At 36.4% G+C, this 18,374-nt stretch overlaps 1 protein-coding gene across 1 annotated transcript in view; it reads right to left on the minus strand.

The window, feature by feature from the left end:
- The window catches only part of Nsf (N-ethylmaleimide sensitive factor, vesicle fusing ATPase), a 155,368-nt gene that overhangs the window by 113,314 nt on the left and 23,680 nt on the right, over positions 1-18,374 (minus strand). The window contains exons 3-4 of the mRNA XM_026408235.2: positions 16,831-16,930; positions 14,420-14,459 (exon numbers count right to left, since the gene is read on the minus strand). Of these exons, the coding sequence (XP_026264020.1) occupies positions 14,420-14,459; positions 16,831-16,930 (140 nt within the window). The remainder of the gene's footprint in view (positions 1-14,419; positions 14,460-16,830; positions 16,931-18,374) is intronic.

Below are 18,374 nucleotides of genomic sequence, written 5' to 3' on the forward strand. Positions count from 1 at the left end.
GGGAAAAATGCAGACAAAATCAAACGAAATGCAATCGGCTAGGAAAACTTGGGGAACTTTTGCCCCGAAAATGGGCAGCGGACTCCATGTTGTTTGCATCACCATGGTAACCGTGGGGTGCCTGGCAGGAAGAGCGGCTTCCTGGTCCCACCTCCCACACTTTTGCGGGCTTCCGATTGGTTCTTCCACAGTCACTCAGACAGGACTTCTAGTCCCGCCTTCCAGCCACTAACCTGTACTACTGTGTTTCAGATTTCTACCGGAGCTGCTCAAAGTCTGTATTTCTAAAAATGCCTACCTGTAAATGCTAACGAAAGATATCTTTTTCAGACAAAATTTAATTCCACAGGTTCTATGTTACAGTCCTAAATTTAACCTAGTTCTAAGTTAAATAACCTGACTTTTTCTTTATAGTTGTGTTACTAAATAATGTTCTATTGATGAGAGATATCAAATATGCTTCTTTATATTTTACTTTTAATTTTGGAGGTTATGAGGATGCATTTGCTCGCCACAGGAACAAGCCGGCAAAGTTCCTGTGATGACCAAAAAATCCTTATTCTCATTGCTAACTATAAAAATAAAAATGTATACTCAAGGATCTTATTTCAGTTACATCAAGTGATGTCACATAGAAGAGTGCACTCCTAGTTAAAAATAAATTAAAATGGATCCAAATATTTTAAGACCACGTGGTTACATAAAGTTAATACAATTATAAGTCATGTTCTTATTCTTAATATATATTTTATATATTTAGATAACCTATATTTGTTAATCTATAAATTAATTAGTACATGCCTAATTGATTCGTTAATATATATTTGCCTAATTGTTTTTCTTCAACAGGAAACCCATAATTTATGTTTTATATTTACATTTATCAGATACTCTGCCTTTTCAGTTACAGATATTTGAGATAAATGTACTTACTATAAATTTGCTTTTAAGTGAAAATACAATCAAGTAGTTTCTAATTCTCAAGGTTACTGTTTAAACTCATAAGATGATAAATTATTATAATTATTTCTACAAAATATCTAAGGGTTTTAACTATATTTTCATTGATATTTCTTATCAAAGTATAATAATTTGTTTATAGATTCTAAGGTTTTCAGAAATTATTCCAAAGTATAAAAAAAAAAATTAAAAAAAAAAAAAGAAAAAGATGCTTCAACAAAGAAAAAGCACACATGGATCCTAAAAAGAAGAAAGAAATCATCTTTGGGTAAAGCAAGGTCTTTATATTCATTTTCCTAAGTAAAAAAGATTTTATATTGTTATCTAAACAGATGATATAAAAAGTCAGAACAATTAAAAAAGAGATTTATATATACTAAACTAACTATAATTAATTTAAGGGTATTTCAGGTTATTTTCCTAATTTAACTATACTAATGTGAGCTAAAATTTTGTCCATATTTTGACATGACAAACACCTATTAAAATGTAAGTTTATTTCCTTAAAGAAAGATCCTCATTGCCTAATAATTCTTACTGTTTAAGATAAAGATTAATTTTGGTAAATAAATTCACATTGTTGATTAAACATTAAGTATATTGAACTACTAACTTAAACCCCTGTATGACCTTTTGAGAGGAGACCCCTCACCCACCTCCCCGCGAAAACCTACTCCAGAAGCCTTGAAGGCACTTAGATTGATAGAGACAGCCTTACAAGAGATGCAGGTAATGCAGGTGGACTACTCCCAGTCCTTGTTATTCATTGTTCTGCCGTCAAAACTCACCCCAACTGGAGTCTTTTGGCAGACTGGTCCTATTTATTGGGTTCACTTACCTGCATCCCCTCTCGGGTCTTGATACCTTTCCATGATCTGGTAATACAATTAGTTTAAAAAACAAAATATCTAGGAGATGCCTTGTTTGGGAAACCCTTTGATGTTCTCATATTACCATATAATCAAGACATTCTTTCTAAATTAAGACAGGAACATGATCTCTGGTGTCTCTTCTTCTGTAGTTTCATGGGACAGGTTGACAATCACTACCCTAAAAGCAGGCTCCTTGAAAGTCTAAAGACATGTCCAATAATTTTCCCAAAGATCCTAAAACAGGACCCTATTCCAGGCGCACAAACCGTCTTCACTGACGGGGCCAAAAATGGATTTGCTGTCGTCTCAGATGGAACCCAGGTCATCTGCAAAAGGGTGGCTGATTGCTCAGCCCAAAAGGTGGAAGTTGCAGCCTTGATACTGGCCTTACAGACCTACAATTCAGTGCCCCTTAATGTTTTCACAGACAGTCTCTATATCGCCAGGCTCGCCTCCACAATTGAGATGGCACCTTATATTGGAAAACAATCCACTATCATGGACCAACTACAGACAGTACAGCTTCTTATATGGGCTAGGGCAGACCCCCTCTTCATAGGTCACATTAGAAGTCATTCCGGGCTTCCAGGCCCTCTGGCGGCAGGCAACGCCATGGCAGTCACTGCCACACATGCCACTAACCTTGTATATACAATAACTGAGTGTGATAAGGCCCTACAGCTTCATAATAAATTTCACCTAAACGCACAAACTTTGCGCTTCCGCTCGGGATGTTCCTGGGATCAAGCTTTAAAAATTGTCTCCCTATGCCCTACTTGTGCACCTTTTATCCATTCCCCTTCTCTGGGAGTCAACCCAAGGGGCCTTCAGCCAAATGACATCTGGCAAACTGATGTAACTCATATTCCCAGTTTTGGAAAGTTGTCCTTTGTGCATGACAGTATAGACATGTTCTCTGGTTTTATCTCCGCTACTTTACATTCAGGAGAGAAGGCTAAGGATGTGATACAGCACTATGTAAAAACCTTTTCCTTTATGGGAACCCCTCGATGCATAAAAACAGATAATGGCCCAGCTTATACTAGTAAAACCTTCCAATAATTTTGCTCACAGTGGGATATTATACACAAGACAGGAATCCCATATAACCCCCAAGGACAGACCATTGTAGAACGGGCCCATCAACATCTTAAAACCTATTTGCAAAAAACTAAAGAGGGGGAGATATACCAGAGTTGTCAGGGACCACATGCACTATTAAATACAACTCTGTTCACTTTAAATTTTTTGCTCACTGACGCCGAAGGCACAGCGTCACTTCTCCTCTCCCACCATGCAAAAGGCACAGATAAGGTGGAAGGATCTATCTACAGGAAAGTGGCAACCCCCTGCTCCACTCTTGGCTAGAGTGAGAGGAGCTGTATGTGTCTTCCCTCCAGAGACGGAAAAACTCATTTGGGTCCCAGAATGCTGCACGAGACAGGTGGACGCAGACTCAGGAAGGAGCGATGACCTGGGACTTCAGGTTCGGCCATTTTCATTTCTCCAAAGGAGTGACAGAATGAGTCTTGCGGGATGGATCTTCCTTATAACGGTCCTGTCATACAGGCCTGCAGGCGGAGGGCTAGATCCCCCACCAGGTAATATCTATCAACATCTTTTTGGGACCCCCTGCGAGTGCAGGGGAGGGATTTGGAATCAGGCTCCCAGTAGCTGGATTCAGACTGCCGATTGCGTAACCAAGGTAGCCTACCTCCAGGCTGAAGTTCATCAACAAATTGGGGGATTTCACCACCCTAAGTGGGTATGCGTGAACAAACCAAAGATTAACCCCTCTGGTCCTGAAAAAACCCTCAGTAACTGCTCCACAACTTGCACTTATACTTCAGCAGTTCATGTCTCTTGCTATGAGACAGCCTCGATTTGTGTACACAAGGGACAACAGTATTTTGAGGCTGGATTGACCAAGACCCGGTTGGGGGAGGGGGTGGGAGTGACTTTTCACTTCACTCTGTTTCTTTTTGGCCAAGTTGAATCTAAACTCTGGTTGGCTGGGTGCCAGGGTCAAGTCGGTAAGTCCACTGCAGCCCCTACAGGGATCTCTGACGGGGGGTGGGGGGGGAACCCTACTGATTCTGTTAAACATCTTCAAGTTATCAAGCTCTTGAAACCATAGGTCCCTGACCTCATATACCACCCCTTGGTGCTGCCTAAGTCTCAGTTCCCAGATCTGGATGCCAATATGTGGGATATCTTAAAAACCACCCTTTTCTTACTTAACAACTCTGATCCCACGCTTGCTAGTGACTGCTGGCTCTGCATCACAACAGGGGTGTTCATGCCCATGGCGGTTCCTATCAATGCCACCATATCTGATGATGGGACCTGCCAGCCCAGGCTGCCTCTCAAGGTCCAACCTATGGGCACTTTTACAGAATGTCTCCTGGGTATGATGCAAAACAACACCTATGATGTTGATGTTGGAGTGACTTCCTTTGGAAACTGGTCAATCTCAATAACCAAGAACTATTCCTCACCCACTCCAGCCCTCTGTCCCCCTAATGGCACTGTTTTTATGTGTGGTGGGAATTCTGCCTTCCCTCGACTCCTTGCAAATTGGACAGGTGTCTGTGTTCTCACCTTGCTCCTCCCTGATATAACTATTGTCCCTGGGGATGAGCTCTTACCCATCCCCAGCCTAGACACACTAGTAAAAAGGCACAGGCGAGCTATACAGGCTTTACCACTACTCGCCACACTGGGGATAACGGCTGCTGTGGGCACAGGCACAGCTGGACTGGGTACAGCGATACATTCTTCTCGCCGTCTATCTCAGCAGCTTATAGATGATGTGCAGACCCTATCTGGCACTATTGGGGACCTACAAGACCAAATTGACTCTTTGGCAGAAGTAGTCCTTCAGAATAGGCGAGGCCTAGATCTGCTGACCGCCAATCAGGGAGGGATTTGCTTAGCTTTGGGAGAAAGGTGCTGCTTCTATACCAATAAATCGGGCATAGTTCGCACTAAAATCAAGGAGCTTCAAGAAGACCTAGAGAAAAGGAGAAAAGAACTATTTGAGAACCCTCTTTGGACTGGGATGAATGGGTTCATGCCCTACCTTCTTCTCCTCCTGGGGCCCTTACTGAGTCTTCTTTTGATTGCAACCTTGGGACCTTGTGTTGCAAATAGGATAACTCAATTCATTAAGGACCAGATTAACATTTTAACCTCCAAGCCAATACGGGTTCACTACCAATGCCTGAAGATGGATGACTCCACCCATGAAGTGTACTTTCGACCCATCCGGAGATGAGATGTAACTGGACAGGAGCCAATACCCGAGCCCTCCTATGTGCCTGCTTTTGCCCATGTCCCTAATTACCCTGCTGACTTGGTGCCGTCATCCCAGACCCTTACGTTCAGAAAGCTCCCTGGTCATAGCTATCCCACTGGCAAAGATGATGACTGGGATCCGCAGTTGTGTCCTGCTGGCCATGACACCCTAACTAAAAAGTGTCCGTTTACATAGGACAAGAGCTGATCTTATAGTACCCAGTGACGGTCAACTTCCACGCCTGCATTGCAACCTAAGCCAGGGGAATGGGGCCTCCCCAGAGACGGGTAAGCAGTGCAGGGGCGGTGGACGACCTAAGACAGGGGCTACTTGATTCCCTTTGACATGCAAAAAACAAAAGAGGGGGACTTGCTGGTAGCAGGCCTTCCCTGGCCCCCGGGGCCCAGACCCCAGTTCCTTGTCCTGCATGTCAAAGTGGCCAGCACACAAGGCTGTGATGCAGGTGGCCAGCTCGCAAGGCCGTGATGCAGGCCTGAGGTTTCCTGTTTATCTGCCTCAGACATATGTGTCTCTAGGAACAGCTTGACCTGTTCGAGCTTTCTGATAGGGGACGGTGGCGTAACCCAAGGACGCAGTTACCACTCTTCCTTCCCTCCTCGCTTTTGAGTCATTTCCCCAGCTGTTACAAAATATTTAAGGGGAGCAAATGTGGCAATAAAGCGCACACATGCCTCCTCCTGGATGAAGAACCTTGATGTCCTGTGTATTTTTTTTTTTTTAACCTCGACGTCCCTCGCCGGACTCGGTTCCTGAGGCCGGACGCGGCACAACCCATATCGAAGGTAATCTTTATTTTTACCTTTAATCAAAAATTTTCATACTGGGCTGCGTTGTGGCTCAGTGGTAGAGTGCTTGCTTGCCAGGCATGTGTGAGGCACTGGGTTCAATTCTCAGTACCGCATATAAATAAATGATAAAATAAAGGCCCATTAATAACTAAAAAAATTTTTAAAAATTCATACTTTTTCCTACTTCCACAAAGAAAATGAAGAGCCAACTAAAGATTACCTCAATGTTTAAGCTCCCTCTAACTCAGAAAAAAATAATAAATGTCATGTTCCTAAATGAGAAGTAAGATATTCTCTTCTCGATTTACCAACTTTTCTTAGGCATTTGTCTTCTTTTAACCAGCTCAAAGCTACAATACTTTTGAATATCTTCAAAAGCATCAGGTCTAGAGGATAATGGTTTTCCATGAATTTGGATTTATCTCCTAAAACTCCATAGGAGTAACAAGGAGGATAAACAATACCACATATAACCTATAACTTTGGCACTACCACAAGACAAAGAATACTATGAAATTTAACTTACTTGAAAATAGAAAAATAAGCTCCAAAAAATACACAGAACTTCCATTGTGGGGGAGGAGAAGCTTGGTTATAAACAAAATATAGACAAAACCACCTCCAAAAAGAGAAATTCCAGCACCAAATGCTTCAATGCTAAGTACTGATGTGGGACATGGCTGTCTACAGCTCCAGGTGCTAGGAAATGACTTGAAAGTATAGAGGACTAGAGTTAGAATTATCAAAGAATCATTGTTAAGAATCAAACAAACAGAGAACCAATCGTGCTCTTAAAAATATAGCAATGAGGGGTCTGGGGTTGTAGCTCAGTAGTAGCACACTTGCCTTGCATGTGTGAGGCACTGGGTTTGATCCTCAGCACCATATAAAAATAAATAAATAAAATAAAGATATTGTGTCCATCTACAACTAAAAAAAAAATTTTAAAAGATATGGAAATGAGGAAAAGAAGTCCATTAGAAAAAAATTAAGAATCATACAGAAACAAAAGAGAAATAAGCTATGTCAACCAAACTCTCTATCTCTCCATCTACTTCATCAGTATTATTCATGAAAGAAATTGTACTTTCCTATACTGACAGAAAGTAATACTCTTCAACTAGTGATCTTGTCTACAAATTCATGAAAAGTACAAAAAGACCAGTTTCATCCAAGGTTATTTTTTTAAAAAATAACTTAAAACAAAATATTGCAGCACTGCAGCTGATGAAATGTCTTCCCATAAAAGATCAACATGAAATAGAGAAATCTATAATGTAATAATTTAAACTAAATTACCTATTTGCAAACAAGCACTTAGATATAACAAAACTATCATGAGAAGATGAAATACTAAAAACAGAAATAATAAAACAAATGCAATGAGAATTTATTGAATTCAGAAAAACACTGAAGAAAACAAAAAAAATTCAGGAGTGAAGAATAAATTATTAGATATTCAAGGGAGAATAAATTTCAATGAATTTAATAAGAGGAAAGCAAGAAAGAAAACAACCAACATTTTAAAAAAGATTTTTTTAGAAAATATTTTTGTGGTAGACGAACACAATAGCTTTATTTTATTTTATTTTATTTTTATGTGGTGCTGAGGATTGAACCCAGTGCCTCCTGTGCTAGGCAAGTACTCTACCAACTGAGCCACAGGCCCAGCCCTTAGAAAAGATTTTTTAAAACTTAAATATCACTGAGAAAGCAGTTAAAAATGGAAGATAGGCAAAGAAGGTCCAACATACATGCATAATTAGGACCCCTGAAGAGAAAAGCAAAACAATTAGACCAGAACTAATATCTTAAACCATAAAATAAGAAAAAGGTATGAAAATAAGAATTTAAATTGACACATTGAAAGGACTCATCATATACATCTACATGAGAAAATGAACCCAGAATCACCAATTTCAAGATATAGTCTAATAAAGACATTAAACTTCAAAGACTGAAAAATCTTCAGGGTTTCCAAGCAGAAAATCAAATTCCTCCAAAAGGTAAGACAATTAAACTAACATCAGACTTCCCAAAAGCACATAAAAGACAAGGCAACTGTGATGCAGCATTTTTTATAAATTCAAGGAAAGAAAACAGGTCAAAAATTTTATATTTATTCAGCTTGTCCTTCAAATTTCAATGATACAGAAAATTAGTTGACTACATAAGAACCCAAGGAACAATGTATTTGCATGTATGCCTTAGAGGAATGTACTAGAGGGCAGCTTTCATTCAACCAAGAGAAACTGGCAAAAGAACTGATTGTGGTTGTTTGAGAGACTTAACTGTAGAATTAAGACAAGTATGGGGTCATGTAGAGAAGAATGACATGCAGATATCATATGTTCTGACAGAATGGGAAAAAGAAGGGAGAGGTACAATATGATTACTGACTGTTATGCAGATAACAGATGAGAGTTAAAGGTTTTCATTTAGAATTGACAAAGCACAGTACATTTTTAAGAAGATTAAGTAAGGGGTGGAGTTGTGGCTCAGTGGTAGAGCACTTGCCTAGTACACCTGAAGCACTGGGTTCGATCTTCAGCACCACATAAAGATAAATAAATAAAATAAAGGTATTGTGTCCACTTACAACTAAAAATATATACATAAAAGATAAGTAAGGAAAAAAGGGGAGACAGGGCTTTCTGAGAGGTAGAAATACAAAGTAATCACTGGCAAAGATATAAACATTCTTAAATCATTTTTTAAGACTAGCAGGCATTGGGCTGGGGTTGTGGCTCAGTGGTAGCGTGCTTGTCTGGCATGTGTGACGCACTGGGTTCAATTCTCAGCACCACATACAAATAAATAAAGGTCCATCAACTACTAAAAAATATTTTTAAAAAAAGAATAGCAGGCACACCACATATAGAAACATAATTAAAACAAAATGATAGAATTGAGATCAAACATATCAGTCAAATCAATAACTGTGAGTGACTTAACTACTTCATTAAAAGAAAAAGATTTTCAAATTAGCTCATAAAACCCAATTCTATGTGCAATATAACAGATGTATCTAAAAGTGATTCAAATGGCTAAAAATAAAGAAATGGGCAAAGTACGTTGAACAAATAAAAATCAAAAAAACAGAGACTGTAATTCTGATATCAGAGTATAATTTGAAACACTTTAAATAAAAGACACTTTATAATGCTAAAAGCCACAATGCACAACAAAGATATAATTACCTGTGCATCAAATAACATAGAAACCAGCTATGAAGCAAAAACTACAGGACATACAAGGAAAAGTGGTCAGAAAGACATTATTAATAGGCAACTTTAATGTACTGCTATGTTAAACAGGTCAAACGGACAATATTTAGTAAGAAGATTAATTACTTAATATTACAATGTAATCAGTAAAGATCTTATGGGCACATAGCATAACAGAGAACAGACCTTGTTTTCGGTATACATGAATCATTTACAAAAGCTTCTCACACATTAGGTTCCAAAATTTCAGTTAGCTTCATAAAACAAACAACTTTTATCACAGTGCAATATACACTGGCATTAAAAAACGAAACTAAAAAAAAAAATGAAACTAAAATGGGCTGGGGTTGTGGCTCAGAGGTAGAGTGCTTGCCTAGCATGAGTGAAGCACTATGTTTGATCCTCAGCACCACATAAAAATAAAATAAAGGTATTGTGTCCACCAATAACTAAAAATAAATAAATTTTTTTTAAAAAAATGAAACTAAAAGAAAGAAAGAAAGAAAGCATCTTCCAACTAGAAAATTTTAAAAGTTCCTAAACAACACCTGGATGAAAGGAGGCACAAAGAGAAAATTAAAAATTTCTGAAAAATAAAGATAATGAAAATACTGTTATCAGAATCTATTACATTTAATGTAATGATCAGAGAAAAGATCAGAATCTTAAGACTTTTAAATAAAAGCCAAAATAAAATTTCCTTTATTTTGAGCCAAAGAACCTCAATGTACAGCAAAAATAGACAAAAAGGAGAAATACTGAAATATAAATATTAATGAAGTAGAAAAAGAGAAAAAAAGACCAAATCAATAAATCAAATTCTAATTCTTTGAAAAAAAATCATTAGCTAATTTAATAAAAAAAGGAACAAAAGAAATGGCAAATAACACAGAGCAAAAAAAATTTTATCATAAAAGATCAGTTTCTGTACTTCCATGCAAATAAATCTGAAAACCTGGATGAAACAGATAACCTCTTAGAAAAGCAGAGTATGTCCAAACTCACCCCAATAGCAATATAAAATTAAAACACACCAATTTCCATATAAGACAGACTAATATCAAGGAACCAGCACAAGTGAAGACACACATAGTGTGCCTTGGTGATTTCACTAGATAATTGTACCAAATCTTTAGAGACCAGAGAGTCTCAAAGTTATATGAATTGTTTTATCATACAGAAAATCAAGGAAGACTTATAAATCCTTTTTATGAAGTATGATATCATTAATACCAAAACTTGATTAAAATAGTACATAAAATAAAATCATTTAAATATTGTTGCAAAGATCCTAAGTAAAATATTAGCAGACAGACTCCAACACCACATTAATGATATGATATGTCAAGAGCAAGTAAGGTTCAAACTAGTAATGCAAGGATAATTCAGTAATAGGAAACTTACTAATAAAATCTACCATGCTAATAGAACTAAGAAGAAAAATTATGATTATTTCAATATAACAAAAAAGACTTTGATAAAACTTAAACCCATTCCCAGCCCAATCCCATTTTGGTCTTGTAAAATCCTTGACCCCAAATTTTTACTCCAAAATCTCATTTCTATTAATTCACCTTGAAGATACACTTCTAACAATACTAAAATAAATATGCTTAAAAGTTATAAAGTACATTATGCTCTATAATTACAAAGTAGCCTAAATGATCCAAAATAAGAGACCAGTTGAATAAACAAGGGTACAGGTATATAATGGTGTGCTATATAACTGTAAGAATAAGGACAATCTCTTTGAGTTATATGAATAGATGCCTAGAAAAGAGTATCTTTGGTATATTACCATTGAATAAGAAAGAAGGGAAATATAAAGTAACATAGAGATGGCAACTTATTAAAAAAAATAGCCCCCCAAAGGATCAAAAAGAAAATAATAGTTTACCCAAAATAGGTTGGTAGAAAAAGATAAAGGGAAAGAGGAGGAAGTGACACTTCTGAGTACTGTTATCCCTTGGTATCCATGAGGCACTGGTTCCAGGGCTCCCCACCTCAGCAGATACCAAAATCCAGGAAGGCCTCTATTCATATAACTCAAAGAGATCTTCCCTTCTGTGAAATAGCATAGAATTTGTATATGACCTACCCATACCCTCCTATACACTTTAAATCATCTTTAGATTACTTATAGTACCTAATACAATACAAATGTGTAATTGTTGCACTATATTTTTCAGAGAATGATAAGAGCAGAGTCTGTACAATGTTCAGAAAAAATTTTGTGTTTTCTGAAATATTCCAATCTGCAATTGGTTGAATCCACAGATACAGAAGGCTGACTATATAGGTGCCTCTGAACAGTTTAGATGTTTGCATGTTAATGTTTTATATTAAATCAGAAAAGATAAGGATGGGGGACCTAAAACTGAATGCAAAATAGCCAAACAACTAAACCCAGCTAAATATTAAATGAACATGACAACCACTCCAAAGCAAGGGTGAAAGGATAACTAATACAAGTAACTTTTAAACACAGTACCCTAGCTGTATATCCAGGGTAAAAAAAGGGAACTACAAACCAATCTGGAAGTTTTTAGTAGATTTATTTTTATAGTCATGGCAATTCCAAAACTATTTAATGTATTGTAAGATAGAGGCAAAAATATTAATTTGTTGAGATTCAGGATTCTCCAGGGCAAAAAGGAAGATACCGATGTAGAATGGGGAAAGCAAAGAAGAACTCTATGGGGCTGGACTAAAACTGGAGGTATCAGTATAAATTCATGACAATATTTGTGTATGTACCTGTATCCTTTATCTAACATGTAGATGATATTCCAATTCTGCTAATTGTTCCAGCTATCTCCTCTACAGCATCTTTTCCCTTCAGTTTAGATCTGAGTCAGCATTATATAATTGCAGTTAACTGTCATTTCTGGAATAGGAACTCTTTGTTTATTACCGAAAGAGCCTAGAAATAATGATTCCCTAGTTGTGGCCTAACAGCTAGAACTTGGTTTCTAAATGCCAACTCCTATTAAAAGAAACTAGACTTCTTTGGGGAAATGGCTAACTTAAAGCCTGGGGCAGGAAAGGTATGTGATGAGCTAGGAACATCTTGTGACAGAAAGAAAGTGTTCAAAACAACAACAACAACAAAAAGAACATGAGGGTAGCAAGCCAATAAGCCAAAGGAGCCAGGGCCCAGGTTGTATACAGCGCTTGCTTAGCATGCATGAGGCACTGGGTTCGATCCCTGGCACCACATAAAAAAAATAAATAAATAAATAAAAATAAAGGTAGTGTCCAACTAAAAAAAAAGACAAAGGAGGGCTGGGGATGTGGCTCAAGCGGTAGCACACTCGCCTGGCGTGCGTGCGGCCCGGGTTTGATCCTCAGCACCACATACAAACAAAGATGTTGTGTCCGCTGAAAACTAAAAAATAAATATTAAAAATTCTCTCTCTCTCTCTCTAAAAAAAAAAAAAAAAAAAAAAGACAAAGGAGCCAGCTTGTAGGATCTTGTACTGACCAAGTATGGAAAAATTTGAATACCAAATTGAATATGTACAGTGACAAATTACAAACTCATGAATAAAACAGGAATCTATGAATCCTTACTGATAATAGATAGGTAGATAAATAAGTACATAAATGGGAAAAAAGGGCTTTTTTTCATAGTACACAGGCTGATAAATGTGGAAGACACCTGCAGCTGCAAAAGAATTTTGTATTCATATTAAAAATGGGGTTGCAGGGCTGGGGCTGTGGCTCAGTGGTAAAGCACTCGCCTAGTATGTGTGGGGCACTGGGTTCGATCCTCAGCACCACATAAATATAAAATAAAGATATTGTGTCCACCTATAACTAAAAAATAAATATAAAAAATAAATCATTAAAAAAAATGGGGTTGCAAAAATGCATCAATGAATGCTAAGACAGAAAGTTTGATCTGGATTAAGAATATGGTCTTAAACAGTTTCTCCAGAAATAGCTTTTTAGTTGCAAGGGGAAAAATAACTATACAGTGGAGAAATCAAACATCTTGACCATATAACAAATTTAATAAAAAAAAAAATGTAGGATACCTTAGGATGGGATAACCTGCAAAAGACATAACAATCACTTCTGTGGTATTCTGAATAGGGATGAATAACCTCTATTAATCATTAGAAAAATCATACTAACTTAAGTTGGAGAATAGTCTATAAATGTATTTTCCAAAAATGTTACCAACATGAAAGCGGAGGAAAAAAAAAAACCTAAAGAACTATCCCCCAATAATAATTAAGTGCAATGTATAATCCTGAATCAGATCTAAACTGAAGGGAAAGGATGCCATACTGGAGATAGCCAGAACAATTAGCAGAATTGGACAATCTGCAAGATTAAATAAAATGTCTCAATTGAATTTAATTGTATAAATATTTAATTAACTAAATTTGATTACCATAAGAACATAACATTTTTATTCATAGGAAATACACACTAAAGTATTAAAGATAAAAAGGAAAGATTTCTGCAACTAAAACTCAAATGGTTTAGAAAAGGAATGTGTGTGTGCCTATGTGTGCTCATACATGTAAAAAAGGAGGAAGAAGGAAAATCAATAATAAAAAATGACAACTGATGAATCTTTTTTTTTAAGAAGAAGGAATATTTTTTAAACTTTATTTTATTTATTTATATGTGGTGCTGAGGATCAAACTCAGGGCCTTGCATGTGCAAGGCGAACGCTTACCGCTGAGCCATAACCCCAGCCCCAACTGGTGAATCTTAATAGAGGTAGTATGATAGGAATTTTCTGCATCATGTTTGCAACCTTTCTATTAATGTGATTTTTTTAACTTGAAAAGCAAGTAGAAAAAAACTGTCTTAATTATACTTGCATTTCCTTTCCTTCCCCCACTGTATCCATGAAGTTGACACAAAATCATTTAACTACATATTCATACTCCTGAAAGACAAGGCCAGTTTTTGTTTATTAGCTCTTTGGCTTATTTTCCATAAGGAGCTTAATCTTTTTTTTCCCCCTGAAGTCACCAATTGCTTTCTTTGCCGTTCTTTTAATGAACTATGATGATCACATCATTGTCATTCTCAATGACACACTTCACTGAGAAAAGAAGGTAAGGACATAGGTCCCATAACTATTTCCTTCCAGTTCTCAAGAGTTTTAACCCATACTCTGAATAGAATGAATGTTTAAGGTCCAATAACAATAGAAAAGTATATAGATCTTGATAACTGATAAAACCATATAGAACATCCATCTCAGTGGCTAAAAAAACATATACTTACCTTCTATTTCTTGCCCAATAGAAAGTCCAGCCCATTTTCGCTAAAAAATAAATGAGAAAAAGAAGCACTTGAAATAAAATCAATCAAAATTAAAGAAATAAGGAAAAGAAGAACACATTCTAAGACAAAAATATTGTATGTTGTCATGTATTGAATTCTGCATCCTCTCCAATATGGTGAAGTCTTAGTCCCTGGTACCTGTAAACATGACTGTATTTAGAAATAGGGTCATTGCAGATGTAATCATGTTAAGATGAGATCCTACTGAATTATAGTGGGCCCTAAGTCAATATAACTGGTGTTCTTTTAAGAAAAGAAGAAACACACAGACACAGAGAGAATGCCATGTGATGAAAGAGCAGAGACTTCAGTGATGTATACAAGCCAAGGAGCATCAAGGATTGCCAGCAACACTGGAAGTTAGTATGGAACAGACTCTTCCTTAGAACCTTCAAAGAGAGCATGGTGCTGTTGACATCTTGATTTCAGACTTTTAGCTTCAAAAACTACGAGAGTTTTTGTCTTCTGAACTTTCTTTTTTTATTATTATTGATATTTTTAATGTTGTTTTAAGAAATACAATTTGTGGTTCTTTGTAACAAAGCTCTGGGAAATTAATACACAGATTAGAGATAACTTCTGAACATTTGCATAAAACACATGAAGCTGGCCTTTTTACAGTGAAGTTGGCCCACTGAGTAGGATGCTTCTCTATACAATACTATGCTCTTGAAGTCTTTACTCTATCAGATATTTCAGTGTTCTGAATATACTGCTGCAGTTAGTTTTACTATTTGTACAGTATCATAAAAAGAAATTTAATGCATGAAAACTAAATTACAACTGGTCAGATAATCTATATGGAAACCCAAGAAGGGACTCAAATCATTACATAGTCATGACTATTCTTTGTGTATTGGATAAAGAATTTTCAGGTATTTACAGTCATACTTCAACCTCTCCCTGATCCTGTCTAAAGTAGCAAAACTGTATAAAGGGAAGACAGATTATATGCAGGCAGGAATTTGGGGCTGGCTTGTTATAAATTCAAAATTAGTAATTACTGATAATATGCCAAAGAACAATGAGAAAAATAGTTTTGGGCTGGAAATCCATAGTTTGCATATTCATCTGAACACTGGATTTTACAGTGTGAAGCTTAGAAGATGGTGCATCATGTAACAACAAGCACTCTCCTTCCAGCTTTCTCACCATAGGTCACATTCCCCTTCTCTGCTCTTCATCTCCCCTAAAAAAAAAAAAAAACTCTTCTATAAAATCCCAACTCACATCTAGCCAACGTGAAATACAGGAGCATGCTGGTTAGAGTCGCATTTAGGTTCTGTACTTTAATCCCCAAAACAGCATTAAGGGATGATACTGATAGTAACTCTTGTATGGGGTTGTTCCAAGAATTAAATGAGTTAACACATTCAAAAGTACTTGAATAGTGCCTGATCTAGAGTAAATCTTGGGGGAAAATTTTTACAAAGCAGAGACAAAGAGAAATGGCTACCTCAAGCTACTTCTGACTACTGGAATCCCAAAAAGTTCTCTAAAAGCTGGCAAACCATGGGATATCCCAAATTGTTAATCTGCAGAAACAAATGTGAAAAGTAGTCCTAATAATGGAGAGGCATCCAAACAGAAAAAAGGAGAACAGTAAGTAAAGATTTCCCAAAATTTTTGAGTGTTTCAGGAGATCTTTAATAGTTCCCAAGTAAGTGTTTGATCTCTTTCTCTAACCTTAAATAAATAAATAATGCTTAATTTCTTATAAAGAAATAAATCAATGTTTACTAACACACTAGAAAGAGGTAAGATAGCATTCACATTGCTTAGGAATGTGGGGTGACTAGCCTGGGTAAAATGACGAATGGGAAATGATGCATGCTTGTACCTGTGGTGCTCCATTGTCATGTACTATGAGCACTGGGACCCAAATAGACTCCACAGAACCCACCCCCAGTCATAACTGGAATCACAACCCTTCCAGTTGTTGGGGGAGCCTAGCAAGTTAAATTATAGTTTGAGGTAACTACTTTTTTCATGTTCTTTAGTCTGACACCATTATATTATAAAATTTCTACTATTAGATGTCAATTTTACAAATAAGATTATTTTTATATCATTTCTGTTACCCTGAGAGTTAGCATTAAAATCATTTGACACTGTATCTGATGGCTGACTGGTATTACTGCTGAATTTTTAAAAATTAGAACAAAATCAAGGCAATAAAATGTAGCCATAGTAAAAAAAATGATAAGAATATATCTTTAAATTACTTATATAATACCTATGTATTTTTCTTAAATATGAATAAATAATTTAGAGAGTGATGCTTGCTTAAAATGAATGGACTCTTGTATGACTTTCAAGAATAGGAAAGAATAAATGAACATCTGAATTACCTGAGGTAGGCTGAATGCAATGCTCCCTGGCACCACTGATGGATGGGTCCTCAGTGTAAATGTGTACCTGTGACTGGGAGAGGTCCTCACAATCACATGCCTAAAAGAAAACCAAAAACATAGTCAGTACTTCATATCAAAGAAAAAGAAAACATAATTTCTAAATATATTTTTTCCCAAACTGATGTCTAATGAGTACCAAATAGAAGCATTGCGCCATATGACAATCCTGAAGGAACAGAATCACAGATTTAGTTTCCAAAAACTATCAGCAATTTAAAATGTTTTCCGGACATAAAGAGCACTCTGGGCCGCCAGGCATGGTGGAGCACACCTGTAATCCCAACAGCTGGGGAAGCTAAGGCAGGAAAATCGCAAGTTTGATGCCAGGCTCAGCAATTTAGCGAAACCCTCAGCAATTTAGCGAAACCCTCAGCAATTTAGCAAGACTGTGTTTCAAAATAAAAAGTCCGGGGAATATTTCAGCAGTAAAGTACCCTAGGGTTCAATCTCCAGTACATACATACATGTTTATACACACAGACAGACAGACAGACACACACACATAATAAAGACCACCTTGGGCCATGGACATATCAAATAAAATCCAGCCAAGTTCAATAGAGTACATCTAATCCAAAAAAAATCAACTTCATCACTTTCCACTTTATATAAATCAGAAAACAGTGATTTAGAGTCCTTGATATTAAGTAAAAAATAGATTTCCTCTCCTGAGAATTATTTCACACATCCTAACAAAATAAAGGCAGGAGAACAAGAGATAAAAGAGCTAGAACATAGCAGTAAAAAACAAAGTTAGTTTTTAGAAATATTCATTAAAAAAATTTAACAGACTCTCAAAAGCTAAAACAATAACACTATAAAATAAAAAGATGAAAAGTATGAAAAAATTTCCCCAATGACATCAGCTTTCATGTACATATTAATATTTACAATTTCAAAGAATTTTGTGCTAATACTCTGCTCAAATGCTACTCATAAATACATATATTTATTTTGTAATAATCTTCTACATTAAGAGACTAACAAGGACTGTTTATAAAATAGAAGTTCTAAATTCTGTTATCCAACAGCACCATATTTTCTTTTCCTTTGTGGTGCTGGGAATCGAACCCAGGGCCTCATGGATGCTGGGCAAGTACTTTACTACTGTGGTACACTGCTAGCTCAATTATCATTTTTAAAATTATATTTTACAGCCAGGCACACGGCACACACCCTGTAATCCCAGCAACTTGGAAGGCTGAAGCATGAGAATCAAGTCCAGCCTCAGCAACTTAGTGAAAAAAGGAAAAAGGACTGGGGATGTAGGTTGGTGGTAAAGTCCCTCTATGTTCAATCCTGAGTATCAAAAAAATTAAATAATGGCAATAATATTAGATAATCTTTTATGATACTATAATTTTAATGCTAAAGGTTAGCATTTCTATACATATTGCTTTGCCACTAGTCCACAAGTTCCTTATAATTACTATATTTTAAGTAACCCAAAGTTCAACATATATGAAAACATTTCATAAACA

The sequence above is a fragment of the Urocitellus parryii genome, chromosome 7 (assembly GCF_045843805.1).
Source record: "Urocitellus parryii isolate mUroPar1 chromosome 7, mUroPar1.hap1, whole genome shotgun sequence".
Taxonomy (NCBI): domain Eukaryota; kingdom Metazoa; phylum Chordata; class Mammalia; order Rodentia; family Sciuridae; genus Urocitellus; species Urocitellus parryii.